The sequence below is a fragment of the Mus pahari genome, chromosome 7 (genome assembly GCF_900095145.1).
Source record: "Mus pahari chromosome 7, PAHARI_EIJ_v1.1, whole genome shotgun sequence".
NCBI classification, from domain to species: Eukaryota; Metazoa; Chordata; class Mammalia; order Rodentia; family Muridae; genus Mus; species Mus pahari.
The window spans coordinates 100075752-100090449 of NC_034596.1; the positions used below are offsets into that span (position 1 = coordinate 100075752).

The 14698-nt window shown below is 43.9% G+C and overlaps 1 protein-coding gene across 8 annotated transcripts in view; it reads left to right on the forward strand.

Annotated features, from left to right (window-relative positions):
* Vrk1 (VRK serine/threonine kinase 1) overlaps positions 1-14698 on the forward strand; it is a 69543-nt gene that overhangs the window by 29899 nt on the left and 24946 nt on the right. For all 8 annotated transcript variants that reach the window (XM_021201936.2, XM_021201932.2, XM_021201935.2 and 5 more), the window contains 2 exons: positions 1997-2161; positions 8035-8090. In XM_021201936.2, coding sequence (XP_021057595.1) covers positions 2002-2161; positions 8035-8090 — 216 coding nt within the window. In that variant the 5' untranslated portion in view covers positions 1997-2001. The remainder of the gene's footprint in view (positions 1-1996; positions 2162-8034; positions 8091-14698) is intronic.

Here is a 14698-nt window from a genome sequence, read left to right on the forward strand (position 1 = left end):
TCCTGTCAGCAAAATCTTTCTGGCATATGCAATAGTATCTGGGTTTGATGGTTGTATATGGGATGGCTTCCCGGGTGGGGTAGTCTCTGGATGGTGTTTCCTTCCATCTTAGCTCCGAACTTTGTCTCTGTAACTCCTTCCATGGGTATTTTGTTCCCCATTCTAAGAAGGAGCGAAGTATCCACACTTTGGTCTTCCTTCTTCTTGAGTTTCATGTGTTTTGCAAATTGTATCTTGGATATTCTAAGTTTCTGGGCTAATATCTGCTTATCAGTGAATGCATATCATGTGAGTTCTTTTCTGATTGGATTACCTCACTCAGGATGGCATCCTCCAGATCCATCCATTTGCTTAGGAATTTCATGAATTCATTATGTTTAATTGTTGAGTNGTACTCCATTGTGTAAATGTACCACATTTTCTGTATCCATTCCTTTGTTGAGGACACCTGGGTTCTGTCCAGCTTCTGGCTATTATAAATAAGGCTGCTATGAACATAGTGGAGCATGTGTCCTTATTACAAGTTGGAACATCTTCTGGGTATATGCCCAGGAGAGGAATTGCTGGATCTTCCAGTAGTACTATGTCCAATTTTCTGGGGAACCACCAGACTGATTTCCAGAGTGGTTGTACCAGCTTGCAATTCCACCAACAATGGAGGAGTGTCCCTCTTTCTCCACATCCTCGCCAGCATCTGCTGTTACCTGAATTTTTGATCTTAGCCATTCTGACTGGTGTGAGGTGGAATCTTAGGGTTGTTTTGATTTGCATTTTCCTGATGATTAAGGATGTTGAACATTTTTTCAGGTGCTTCTCAGCCATTCAGTATTCCTCAGTTAAGAATTCTTTGCTTAGCTCTGGACCCCATTTTTTAATAGGGTTATTTGATTTTCTGGAGTCCATTTTCTTGAGTTCTTTACATATATTGGATATTAGTCCCCTATCTGATTTAGGATTGGTAAAGATCCTTTCCCAATCTGTTGGTGGTCTTTTTGTCTTATTGACAGTGTCTTTTGCCTTGCAGAAGCTTTGTAATTTTTTTTTTTTTCCAAGACAGGGTTTCTCTGTGTAGCTATGGCTGTCCTGGAACTCACTTTGTAGACTAGGCTGGCCTCGAACTCAGAAATCCACCTGCCTCTGCTTCCCGACTGCTGGGATTAAAGGCATGCGCCACCACTGCCCGGCTAAGCTTTGTAATTTTATGAGGTTCCATTTGTTAATTCTCCATCTTACAACACAAGCCATTGCTGTTCTGTTCAGGAATTTCCCCCCTGTGCCCATATCAAAAAACCCAGGATAGCAAAAACTATTCTCAACAATAAAAGAACTTTGGGGGAATCACCATGCCTGACCTCAAGCTGTACTACAGAGCAATTGTGGTAAAAACTGCATGGTACTGGTACAGTGAGAGACAGGTAGATCAATGGAATAGAATTGAAGACCAAGAAATGAACCCACCCACCTATGGTCACTTGATCTTTGACAAGGGAGCTAAAACCATCCAGTGGAAAAAAGACAGCATTTTCAACAAATGGTGCTGGCACAACTGGTGGTTATCATGTAGAAGAGTGTGAATTGATCCATTCTTATCTCCTTGTACTAAGGTCAAGTCTAAGTGGATCAAGGAACTCCACATAAAACCAGGACACTGAAACTTATAGAGGAGAAAGTGGGGATGGTGTGCATTCTAACTGCATGCCTTCCCGCAGTTGCACTAAACATTCTAGTTCTGTTGTTACTAAATAGTGTTGTAGTCATAGATGATATGTGCTTTCCATAATTACATAGATCATTTTATTTATGGTGTCCTCTTCCAACCAAATAGAATCCTAGCTGTTACAGACCAAAATTACTAGCCACCTTTCTCTAGTCTCCAACAGCCCCTATTGAGTGGAAGCCTTCTGTGGGGGAAGTTTTGAATACTTCTAAGGTTAGAACTGTGAGTAATTACCTTGTTAATTAATTGTTAAAACAATTGCCTTGTTTTGCGTTACAGTGAAGATGCCCCGTGTAAAAGCAGCTCAGGCTGGAAGACCTGGACCCTCGAAGAGGCGCCTTGCAGAGCAGTTTGCCGCTGGAGAGGTCATAACTGACATGTCTAGGAAGGAGTGGAAACTAGGATTGCCCATTGGCCAAGGTGGCTTTGGCTGCATCTATCTGGGTGAGTGTTTGCGATTTCTAGTCATCAATGGGAAGATTCAAATGCTTCTTATGCGATAGATAATCTCTCATTTGAGCTCCTGCAATGTGCTGTTGATATCCGAGGTGATTGAGGAGTGTGTGGTTGATCATATATGAGTTCACTTTTGACATATTAGTAGTAAGTGGCTCATCTTATTATACAAAAAGAACAAAATGATGAAATACTGTCACTCATAAACACAGTATCCTTAGAATCTTCAGACTGCTACAAAGACTGGTCAAGCTCTCTTGAGACTGAAAGAGAACTGTATCCATCCTTTTCCCTCTACCTCAGTCAGGTACAGTTGACTCCAACTCTGTGTGTAGCTCATTTTACAGATCTTTACAGCTATGGGCTTTTAAAATGTCTGAACTTCCTGTTGGGTTTGACCTACTTTAGTTCTATTAGTTAGCATGCTTAACTTGGGATAGTTGGGAATCAAGTTAGAATCCCGATCTTCTCTGAGTTTACTGAGTTCTCAACATTAAAAATGGTTTACCTGCTAGGCGCTAGTGGTAACACACACCTTTAATCCTAGCATTTGGGAGGCAGAGGCAGGAGTGTTGTAGCAGGTATTTAATCTCATTTCAGGGGTTTCTACCCCACCCTAGGTCATTCAGTTCCCAGATAAAAGACACACGGCTTTTATTTTTACAATAAGCCTTTAATGCACCAGAACTGGGCAGGTATCTACCCTGAAAGCTATTAGAATCTACTTCCCCATCAATAACCCCAAATTAAGACTTGCCATGTTCCACCTGGGCTAAATCCAATTGGCCAGACCTCATGGCCATGTTTTCATGACTCACCTCCTCTCTCTTCCCGAGCCTTTCCTCGTGGTCTCTGCCTCAGACCCCAAGCTCTGGATCCCAAACTCCGCCTATTTCTCTTCTGCCTAGCTATAGGTGGTAGGCATCTTTATTTACCATTCAGTGATAACTTGGGGGTGGGGTGGGGGTAAGGTTACATAGTGTCACTTGTAACCTTATGCGTGCAGATTTTCTTGTCCCTGGGGGCAACCAGGCCTTGAGGGCCAGTATTCAGCATTATAACACTTAGCAAAAGACTAAACATCAACAAATGATCTCTTAAGTTTGAAGCCAGCCTTGTCTATAGAGCCAGGGCTACACAAAGAAACCCTAGTCAAACAGCATGACGAAGACCAAAGGAACAAGACCAGCAGCAGCAGCAGGTTTACCTAGCTGCGGGTGGGGGTGCAGGCTTTTCATCCTAGCAGTGGGTGAGGCAGGCAGATAAATCTGTGATTTCCAGGCCAGTGAGGGAGGGCTACATAGTGAGACCCTGTGCCAAAACAGAACAGAATGAAAAGCAAAAACCGTGATTGCAGGTACAACTGTCTCCTTCCCTGAGAATCCTAGTGGGAGTATGGTTACACAGGTCCTGTTTGTATGGGTTCTTCTCTCCATCTTTGCATTCTGTGGTTTTACCTCACTCTCAGCTTTGTTATTGATGTAAATTTTGATTTTTTAAAAGGCATCATATAGCCGAGGTAGGCCTCAACTGCACTTTTATTTCTAATCTTGATTTCGTTAGTTAACAAGTTATTTAATTTCTTGTTAAGGATGGTTGTGAACCACCATGTGGTTTCTGGGGTTTGAACTCATGACCTCTAGAAGAGCAGTCATTGCCCTTAACTGCTGAGCCATCTCTCCAGCTTATTTAATTTCATTTTTGAGAGACATGGTCTCACTGTGGGACTCTGATTAGCTTTGGACTCAGAGATTCTCTTACCTCTGTGTCCCAAGTGTTGAATAAGAGTATATGCCGCTCTACCTGGCACAGCTTTTAAAAAATTATATATTTTTGGTACTGACCAGAAAAAGGAGTAGGATCCACTGAGACTGGAGTTAGAGATGGTTGTGAGTCACCATGTGGATGGTAGGGATCCAGTCCTGGTCCTAGAAAAGCAGCCAGTGCTTGTAGCCATTTAGCCATAGCTCTAACCCTGAAAGTTTCAAATGTTATATTTAATAGTAGTTTACATAGAATGAAATGTGTAGATATTTTTTAAAAACCCCACAGATGTAACCATCTATAATATGAAACTACTTGGCTTTTTTTCCCTTTCAAGTAGTTATTACAAAATGAAAACTGACAACATCTGACTTGGAATGCTAATATTACAGTGAAGGTTCACATCGTCTGGAAACTTGTCAGAATTGCTGATCTTGTGCTCTACACTACCCATGATTCAGAGACCATGGGGAAGGCCTGCAGTGCTGTTTGAACAGGTTCTCCACTTGATCAAGGGCATTCTGGGACTTGAGAACCATGATAGGAAACAGCTGCTTTCGCTCACTCACCCGCTTCACGCCCCTGAGTGGACTTCCCTCTCTGTACTTGTGTTCATGAAACACAGCTGACAGCCAGTGCTTCTCACCATGTCTTGCACACAAGCCTCCTGATGGAGACTGTACTGGCCTTTGGAGCTGTGCATGCTGCTTCTCTGGTTTTGTTTGGACATAGAGCCGTCCTAGTAAAGTAGGCTGTATTTATGTACTGCCAAAGTCTTCATAAACTGTGGAAAAGCAGCTGCTCATGAAATGTTCACATTGTTACGAGAAAACCCCAGGGGGATTTGATGATTGAAGCACATGGTCAGTTTCATCTCAGGGGTCAGTCCATGCTGTTTGGCCCCACACCCCGTGTGTTTAGGCAGAGGGCATGAGGCAGGAGAGTTTCACCTCTAGTGCAGAGGAAGCCAGGGCAAGATGCCTCTGATGGCTTTCACTGCCCAGTGATCTTCTCCAGCTATGTCCTACCTCCGCAAGTTTCTAGAATTTACCCCAAAAGTGTCATTGGCTGTGTCTACTGCCACCTTATATGGGGGCACTTTGTCTCCATCCACACTATTATGTTAGTTATATCAGCCAAGTGCATATTTCAAGCTTGTAATTTAGAGGAGGTGTTGTGGTTGGTGCAGGAAATTGGAGTTCGTTAACAGGAACTTGTAGTTAAGTAGGTTGTCCCTTTTAATCTCCTAAAATCTGTACTTGAGCCACCATGCTCCCACGTGGTCTTTTTTCAGGGCCACCATGCTCCCGTGGGCTTTTCTTGCTTTTGTGGCCCTTTGCAAATCTGGAACTTGCTTTGTGTGTGTGTTGAATATTTTATTTCTGTCATTAGCAGATGCTGTTGACTAATACACCTTTTTAGTCCCCAGTGAACAGTCTGAGTTAGGACTTTGCTTTCTGTCTGGAGAGGAGGATTTGCTAGAAGACTGTGCCTTCATTGCTGTGTGCACCGATGCACTGGTGACTGCCCTGCATGAGATCAGCAGCAGCAATGTGTATGTGTGACCACGGATTTTATACAGTGCTGCTTTCCCACAGCTGAGGTTAGGGCAGGGCGTGCACATGCGCATTCCCTATCGTTCCCTAACATTTCATAGTGCTTCCCACCCTTTTAAACTTCTCTCAGCTCCAGGGTCTGCAGGTACTTGTTGACAAGGCGGAGTTCTTGTCTTCTTCGTGCCTGTGTAGTGCGTGCGTGTGTTATGGATAAATCATTTCTTTTTTTATTTTATTTTTTTAAAGATTTATTTATTTATTCTGTATAAGTACACTGTAGCTGTCTTCAGACACACCAGAAGAGGGCATTAGATCTCATTACAGATGGTTGTGAGCCACCATGTGGTTGCTGGGATTTGAACTCAGTACCTCTGGAAGAGCGGTCAATGCTCCAGCTCCCCAAATCACTTCATTTCTTTACCCTCTTCTCATTTGAATGTGCAGTATTAATGGGATGCTATCTTCATTTTCATGTTTTGTTAAAGATTCTGGGCCTGCCTTACTTATTAATTCAGTATCTAAATGCTGCTCCCTGGGGCTGTTCTAGGGAGCTGGTGTGCGTTTCTAGAAGCTGGTGCTTCTCCTGTGTCTGAGGTACTTTGACTGCAATTCTTGCATGGTTTTCTTCCTTGGTTTCTATGGCTGTTGTCGCAGTCTGCCTATCCTCTGTTCTAAGGTGACAATGCCTTTGGCATCAGTCCTAGCACTTTTCTTTCTTTGTTCATTCCCAAGGAGCTTTCTTTCAGTGTAAGGCTCTAAATAAATGGCCTTTCTATTTAAACTGTGCTGGGGACTGAACATAGACCTCATCTACATGGAGCATGCATGTGCTGTTATCCCTTTGAACTGGAGCCTCACCCCGATAGCTGGCATTTCTTTGCTAATCACTTACAAGCTCAAAACTTGTATCTCTAATGGGCTAAGATCTGCACCAGCACCTTGTGTTGCTATGGCAGAAACACCCTAATGGGGAGGATTTCTTTCGCTCACTGTTAGACATTGAGTCTACAGTTGCACTCATATATGTGGGGGAACATGATAGTGGCAGGAATGCATGGTGGCTGTCCACAGTGCACAGACCAGGATGCAGAGAGTATAGGTCAGAACTGGGTATGGGCTGTAACTAGCTGTCAGAGGCCCTCAGCCAATATCTTACTTCCTTGAGTTAGGCTTCACCTGTTGAAGGTCCACAGCCTCCCAACATAGTACTACCAGATGAGAGTAAGTGTTCAGATCACAAATTGGGGGAACATTTTAGATTAAAACTGTAATAACAACTGAACGTGGATGTTGATAGCTAGCATCTCAAACAAACAAACAAAAAAACCCGAAGCATTTTTCCTGCATTTCTCCATTTGTAGCTTTTGTTCAGTTTTCTGCCCAAACCCTAGAAGTGGCTTACCATCTGCCTCCAGCCCATCAAATCTCTGTTAGCTGCCCTTTGTTTTGAGTCTATGATCACAGTGTGCTAGTACCACCTTGGGCCTATGCAGCTGTCAGGCCACACTCTGCCCACTGCTCTGCTACTTCTGCTCTTGGCTGGTACACAGCCCTCCTAAGCAGCCCAGTTGGAGTTAGACCATGCGAGTCCTTTTGGAAAGCCTTGGAGGCTCCGTGTCTCAGGGCCAGCAGCAGCACCGGCCTTCTTCCTGTCTGTTAAGCCTTCTTGTTTACTCTCTGCTCCTTTTCAAAGGGCTCTCTGCACTGTCTGCAGCCCATTTTCTCTGTGTGCGCTGGTCTCCTGGCTTTGCAATTCATGTGAAACTCCCATATTGGAACTGTGTTGCTGGTCTATGTGGAATGTTGTTCCTGTGAACACCCGTGACCTAAACTGCTCCATAGTTTCAGTGACACCCAGGCTCCTTTAGTACACTACACCACCACCTACCTCCCTCACTGTTGAAATATTCCCTCCATTTCTTCTATCACATCATAGTGATGCTGCTGTCATATATACTATACTATGTATTTTACCTGATGTCTGAATTTTTTTGCTCAAATAATAGCCATAAGTGAAAGGATTTTTTTTTCCTGTCCACTTGCAAATTCTCATTTCTTAGAAAAATGACATGAAGATACTTGATGATGAGCTTGGAGATACTTCCTGTTCTGCATGGCAATGGTTCAAGTGTTGGTGTGTACTAACCAGTGATGGGGTCAGCTCCTCTGCCTTCAGATGTTCTTTCCTAACGAATTTTACAGCTGACTAGACCTAGGGATTCCACCAGTCCCATCCTCCAGGCATTCACAGTGCATCAGCATACCAAACACCAGAGGGCTTCTGAATGAAAGAACTAGTTTTAACTTTGTGTAACAACTTCCTATAACATCTGATTAAATTGAAGAAACCTAAAATTGCTAGATACATCCTACATATGAAAACAGTCTTAGACTAGGTGCAGTGTTATGATGATGATCTGAAATGCCATTTAGAATCTGGGATTCACACCTTAGAGGGTTCAAGGGGTAGGCCTAAGTGTGTGTCATAGCCTGTCCATGGCAACACTCCTTATTCTGATGTAAATGTCTCTTTTTAAACAGCGGACACAAATTCTTCCAAACCAGTTGGCAGTGACGCGCCCTGTGTTGTGAAAGTGGTAAGAAAATATTGCTCATTTTTTTCTTTCTCAATGTAATTGGTATTTATCTTGTGAAGCATCTTTTTTGATGACTAGACTTAGTTAAACCATAAGGTACTACATTGTTAATAATCTTTCTAACTATTTAATGAGACACATAGTAGCTATATAGTTTTAAGTAACTTGAATTCAGAGTCTTCAGCTCCCCCATACTAGAGTGGCACCTGAGGGTGTCTGAGAGGCCACCGAGATCTGCGGGTGGGAACTGTTTGTTTCAGCTGCTCACCTTAGGTGGATGTGGTTTATAGTCATACCCTGTAACATCGCGCTGAGCCGACTCAGTGTGTGTGTGTGTGTGTGTGTGTGTGTGTGTGTGTGTGTGTGTGTATTTGCTTACTTTGCCTGCTGTCAGTTTTATTCCCTTCCCTGTTCATTTTAAGAAGTGTGACTTCCAGCCGGGCGTGGTGGCGCATGCCTTTAATCCCAGCACTCGGGAGGCAGAGGCGGGCGGATTTCTGAGTTCAAGGCCAGTCTGGTCTACAGGGTGAGTTCCAGGACAGCCAGGGCTACACAGAGAAACCCTGTCTTGAAAAACCAAAACCAAAAAACCAAAACAAACAAACAAACAAAAAAACCCAAAAAAACAACAAAAAAAAGAAGTGTGACTTCCCTGCAGTGCTCACGCTGCAGTTATGGATGCACAGGATTGGCAGCAAGCAGCCAATGGACACCGATTCACTAGGCCAGTTACAGACCGGAGAAGGCGTGTTCCCTTATCACTCACTCATTGTTTTGACCAACATTGTTTATAGCTCTGCCCGCCCCATTTTTGGATCCCCGAGGACCCTTGTTAAACAGAAGAGCCAGCAGAGCAGTAGTTGGAGAGTTTAGTGCCCTGTTCCCTGTGCCCTTTCTTCTGCTTAAAGGTTATACAAGCTGGGAGTGAGGAGTGCCTCAGAATTCATTGGTTCACTTTATTCAAATAGAAGTATATTCTATTCTTTAGGAACCAAGTATCTTAGACCAGCTTTTTTTTTTTCTTTCTAAGTTATTTATTTTGTGGGTTTTGCCTGCATCTATGTCTGCATGCATGGTGACATTGAGGCAGAAGAGGGCATTGGGTCCCCTGAAGCTGGAGTTACAGATGGTTGTGAGCTGCCATGTGGGTGCTGGGAAGCCATCCAGGTCCTCTGGAAGAGCAGCCAGTGCTCCACTACTGAGCTATCGCTAGCCTTCGTTTTAGTGAACATTTTAAAGATATTGACTAAGTATAATTTTTCAGTAAACTTTATAGCTAATAAACCAGCATTTGAACACTTGTGACAGGCATGTGTAAGTGCTTTCTTTACTCATGTCCTCTGTGGGACATTCTGCAGTCTCTAGAGAGCTCTGTGTCCTGTGTTTGAGCCCTGCCCTCACCCTTCTCAGGTATTTCCCCTGTTAGAGTATTATCTATGGGTACTATCAGATATATGCTATGTTTTTAGTATAGTATTTTAAAAGAGTCACCTGTATTTTTAGGATATCAGTCATTTACTGTCCCCCCTTGTCTTAGGACTGCAGTTCGAGCAGGTCAGGAAGCAGGAGCTGATGCAGAGGCCATGGAGGGATGGTCCTTACTGGCTTGCTTCTCCTGGCTTGTTCAGCTTGCTCTCTTACAGAACCCAAGACTACAGACCCAGGGATGGCACCACCTACAAGGGGCCCTCCCACCTTGATCATCAACTGAGAAAATGCCCCACAGCTGGATCTCATGGAGGCATTTCCTCAACTGAAGTTCCTTTCTCTGTGATAACTCCATCCTGTGTCACGTTGACACACAAAACCAGCCAGCACTGCACCCCCTCCCCCTTTTGAGGCAGGAATAGCCCTGTATAGCCCTGGCTGTCCTCGAATTCATTATGTAGACCAGGCTGGCCTTAAACTCATAGAGATCCTCCTGCCTCTGCCTCCTGAGTGTTGGGATTAAAGGTGTGTGCCACCAGCCCAGCTCATTCACTGCCTTTTGATGTGTAGATAGGAATCTGGGCTGTTTCCAGTTTGGGCGACTTGGAGCAAACCTTCCACATAGACTCTTGGAGTGATGTTCTGATGGGATGGCTTTCTATGTCTCCTGGAAGCTAAATTACTTGTCAATAGGGAGAATACACATTCAAAAATTTAAAGGTTCTAGACATATTTCCAAAGTGGATATGCTGGGTTTTGTATTGCCAGTGGTCGACTGACTACTCTGCCAGGTCCAGTGCTTGTTCCAAGTGGGTGTGCCCAGCTTAGTGAGCATGCTCACTTCCCAGCCCTTCCATGAGGTAGGTGTGGTGTCTGGCAGCTGTTAAGTTTGCATTTACTGCATGAGAACATTGAGCCCTTTTTCCTTGTGTGTGTATCTGCCATTTGTGTGGTTTTGTGTGATAAGCGCTTCTTCAGTCTCTTGATTCTTTTCTACTTAAGAAGGCTATTTTTAATAATTGGATTGTGTAGCTTTTTATAATTGAGTAGGACGAGTTCTTCTAGATAGATCTTATTTTCAAATATGTGTTGTAACTATTTCCTTGTAGATTATAGTTTTCTTGTTCATTTTTAAATGGTTTACTATGTCTGCTAGGCTGACTCATAAGCCTTTTCTCCTTTATTCAGTTAATATGGCTTCTGAATCTGAACTGAGCGAGCCTGTAGTGCACACCCTACTTAGGCAAGCTGACGTAGACTTCTTACACTGTTCTGAAACTGCTTTGCTCATAGTTTGCAGGGACGTTTGTGTCTTTATTCATAAAGCATCTTGGTCTTTAATTTTTCGAGAAGTATTTCTGTATTAGAATCTTGCAGTCTGTCTGACTTGCTTTGGTATCAGCTCCACTAGCCGTTTGATCCCTGTAGTGTTACTGGACCCAAGGATCTCTGGGTGAGCCCTTCCCCTCTCATCTCCCAGCACGCAGCAGGCAGGGTTTGAGCCCTGGTGGCATTTGTGAGGCTTGAGCTTCTACAGCTTGTGTCTGCAGTGGGAAACCTTAGTCAGCCTCTGCTCTTTCTTGTCAGTTAGTGCCTGTGGCTGTCTCCTGTCAGGGTTCTGCCAGTGCCATGTTTCCTGTCCTCTGGTCGGCAGCTTTCTTTCTCCCTGTGTTCTGACATCCCTTCTGAACCACGGGGATGGGCTGCTACCCGGTCAGAGGAACTAGAGTTCCCTGTGATATTAGTCATGTGCCTGGGGTTGGGAGAGATTGCTATGCCTTCTTCTATACACATGAAAACATGGTACCTAGGGGGTGGGGAGATCAGTTCCTCAGAATCTTCAAAGGACTCCATTGAGAAGAAAGCAAGGCTCCCCTGACTCATGACCATGTCCAGGCTCTCAGACTCCTGTTCTGCCCTGCCCCGCCCTGCCCCGCCCTGCCCCGCCCTGCCCCGCCCTGCCCCACCCTGCCCCGCCCTGCATAACTGGCATACTCATTTCCCTGCTTTAGAGGGGAAGTGCTAAATGACCATGTGTGTTCTGTTCTGCATCACTGCTGCTTTATCTTAGAATTGTGAGCCTCATCTTAAGTGTTCACTTCCCGCCCTTCTCACTTACCTAGCTGAGGGAAAAGCACGGATAGGTATTTCCAGTTACTTTATCAGAACATTGGATTTCTAGGTTTTAAGGATGTCTGTTTTCAGACTTAGTCCAGTATTTGGTGTCTTCCGTTGTCCTTTGTCCTTTGTGAAGGGCGGTGATGTTCTCCCCCCACCCCTATTTCAGCCGCTCTTCTGTGTTTGTGGTCCTGGAAGAAGAGCTGCCCAGCCCTCAGAGGGACCCCAGCTAAAGCTGGCTGCTGCTCCCTTGGTGACTGAAGTCTTTGGGTCCTTTAAATTCCTGTGTCAATCACTGGATTGTCATTTATTATACAGTTTTACTTCTAATAGCCTCATCATAATGTCAGTTAAAATGTTTGTGTTTATTTTCTCTAAGTAGATTTTAAGTTACTCAATAGTGATCTTGTTTTAAATGTCCTTTACTTACACCGTTCTTACGTGCTTGTTTTGTTTGTTGTTTAAAATACTTTTTTATGTATACTTTATTCCTCCCTCTTCCTGCTTTTCTGTCCATTCACTTTTATCCTTTTGATGCCGTTGACCCTCCTCTGCTGGGAATAGGTCAGGCTGTCATTCCCCTTCTGACAGCTTTGTGGTCTTTAAAGGTGGAGGTATCAAATACAAACAGGTAGGATGGTTATCACACCTTTTCTGATTTACAATCAGAACAGTTGCCATTCAGACAAACACATGAAATTGTTAAATGTGTGCGTGCGTGCAGGCATGTGTGCGTGCATGTGGTGCTAGAGATGGGTGCAAAGCCTCCTGGCTTCTGGTCAGGTTTCTGTGACTGCTGCAGCTCCAGCCAAGGTTCGTGTTTTCAGAGACCGTGAGCTACTGACCGGGCATGAGTGACACAAGCGTCAGATGTGAAGCTTCGTATTTGAAAGTTCTTTATAAGGTGGCTCTGTGAACAAGTATACCATGATACTCATGCACCGTAAACACGAGCATGCCTTTTATTTTCGAGCACAAATGGACAAGTTATTTAAGAAACACAGCTAAGTTGGTTGCTGTTGAAAAGTTCCATAATGACATGCCAAGCCATGCTTCCCAGTCCTTGTATGTTGTCCTGGGACTGCACAGGGCCTGGCCGTCGGTGTCTTTGGTAAGTCTGCCAGGTACTCTTTTGCATCCATGGTGAGAACCAGAGTAGAGCCTGGAGCATTGTGCACCTTAGCTGTGCCGGGGAGGTCACGGCTCTGCAGACCTGTAGCTTCATTCTGAGGTCCTTTCCAGTAGTTGTACTCTGAGATTCTGCCTCAAAAGCTCAGTTACTTTTACGTGCCAGCTTTATGAATGAGTTCTACATGGTTACACATGACTCCTGCATTTGGCATTGGTATGAACATAACATATACATACAAATTAAATGTCTCAGCATTTTCTGCACACTTCTTCCCACCCAGGAGTGGTCTCTGTTTCTGTGTGGGGCCTTCATCCCCGACTGATGCAGGCAGCTGTGGGACAGCACTGCTGTGTCTCTGGATGTTAGTTTATGCTCGCTTTCAGAGGCTGTGCGTGAGAGTACACACACACAGACACGCTCACAGAGAGACACACAGGCACACACACACACGGGCCAAGAAGAAATAGTAAATAAGTAACTTGGACAATACGGGTAGAAAAATTTCTGACTCCCCTTCCCCCACCAAATCTAAACGTCAGTAAGAAATTAGTTCTCTGAGTCCTTCTCACCTTCACGGGAGCAGAGTTGGATGCCTGAAGAAGGACGTCCAGTTGATGGCACTTAAGAGCTGGTGTGTGGTGGTCCTTTTCTTGGGAACAACTGATGGGGTCTGTGTTTCACAGCCTCTCTCCCGGGAAGAACTCTGCCTGATGTTGTGATGAGTGTTTCTCATTTTCAATTCAGATATCTTAATTTTTTTTTTTTTTTTTTTTTTTTTTGGTAAGAAGGAGAAACTTTGTACAACTTCATTTTTAAATGGCAGCCAGTTGCTTTTGGATGGTGCCATTGAAATATATCACATTTTAATTTTTTTCCTGTTGTCATCGTCATTTTGACACTTAGAAGTCTTAAGGAAACGTTTAGTGATATTCTAGTTAAAATGTCAGTCCCAATTTCTTTTCTAAATCTTGGCTATTATAGAGTTGGCAAAGTGTTTTAGATTTGAAATATGTTAATACAGTTTTCGTTCTGAGTTAAGGTATTTTCTCCATAGATGGCTCGCTTCAGCTGGAGCTCAGCTCCAAGAAGTAGCTCCTTTACTTTGTCATAATGGAAGCCTATTGGACAGAAAAATGTCTGAAAGTGCTCAGGAGCCTTCATTAGAGTGTCCTGATTTATATGGTTGATTCGCGTTATAAGTTTAATAAATTATTCCTTGAAGGGAACTTGAAAATTAAAGTTGATATGATGTAGGCTGAAACTGAATAAATCAAAAATCTTATACTGTTGGTAATAAGCCAGGAGTGGTCTTGGGAGACCGTCTTTTAAGCTAGAGTTTTATTAATGAGTCATTCTGAAAGCTAACCAAGATTCCTTTTCTTTAATTTCACGTTCTTCTTTTTTCACACTGGCTCTGTGACTTGCTTGGTCATGAACTTGAAACATTTGCTTCCATTTCTGGCTTCTGTTGCTGCTAGGAAGGGGAGCCACAGGTGTGGGAGAGTTTCCTGCATAGCACATTGAGTTGGGCTCAGCATTCACATCTGTGTACGGATATGATCCTGTGGGGCTTAGTGACATGCTGAGCCCTTGAAAACCACTCTCTGAGGCTGAGTTGTATGCATATGGCGAACTGCCCAGGTTCTTTCTGATCTGAGTGTTGGCCATTTTTGGCCTAAGTGTTCCCTTGTGGCTAAGTACTGCGTGATTGTAGATGAGCAGAGTCCTGTAAACATGTTACCTGGAGATACCTGTCATTTGAATTCCTGTACATCTGAACTGATAGAACTGTATGTGACAAAGGTTTTAATTGACACTTAAAGGACCAAAATTAACTTCTGTAGTAGTTGAGGCTTCCTCAATGAAGAAGTGGGTGGATGTTATTTTCATCATTTGGAGCAGATACCTCTGAGGTGGAGAGCACACACTG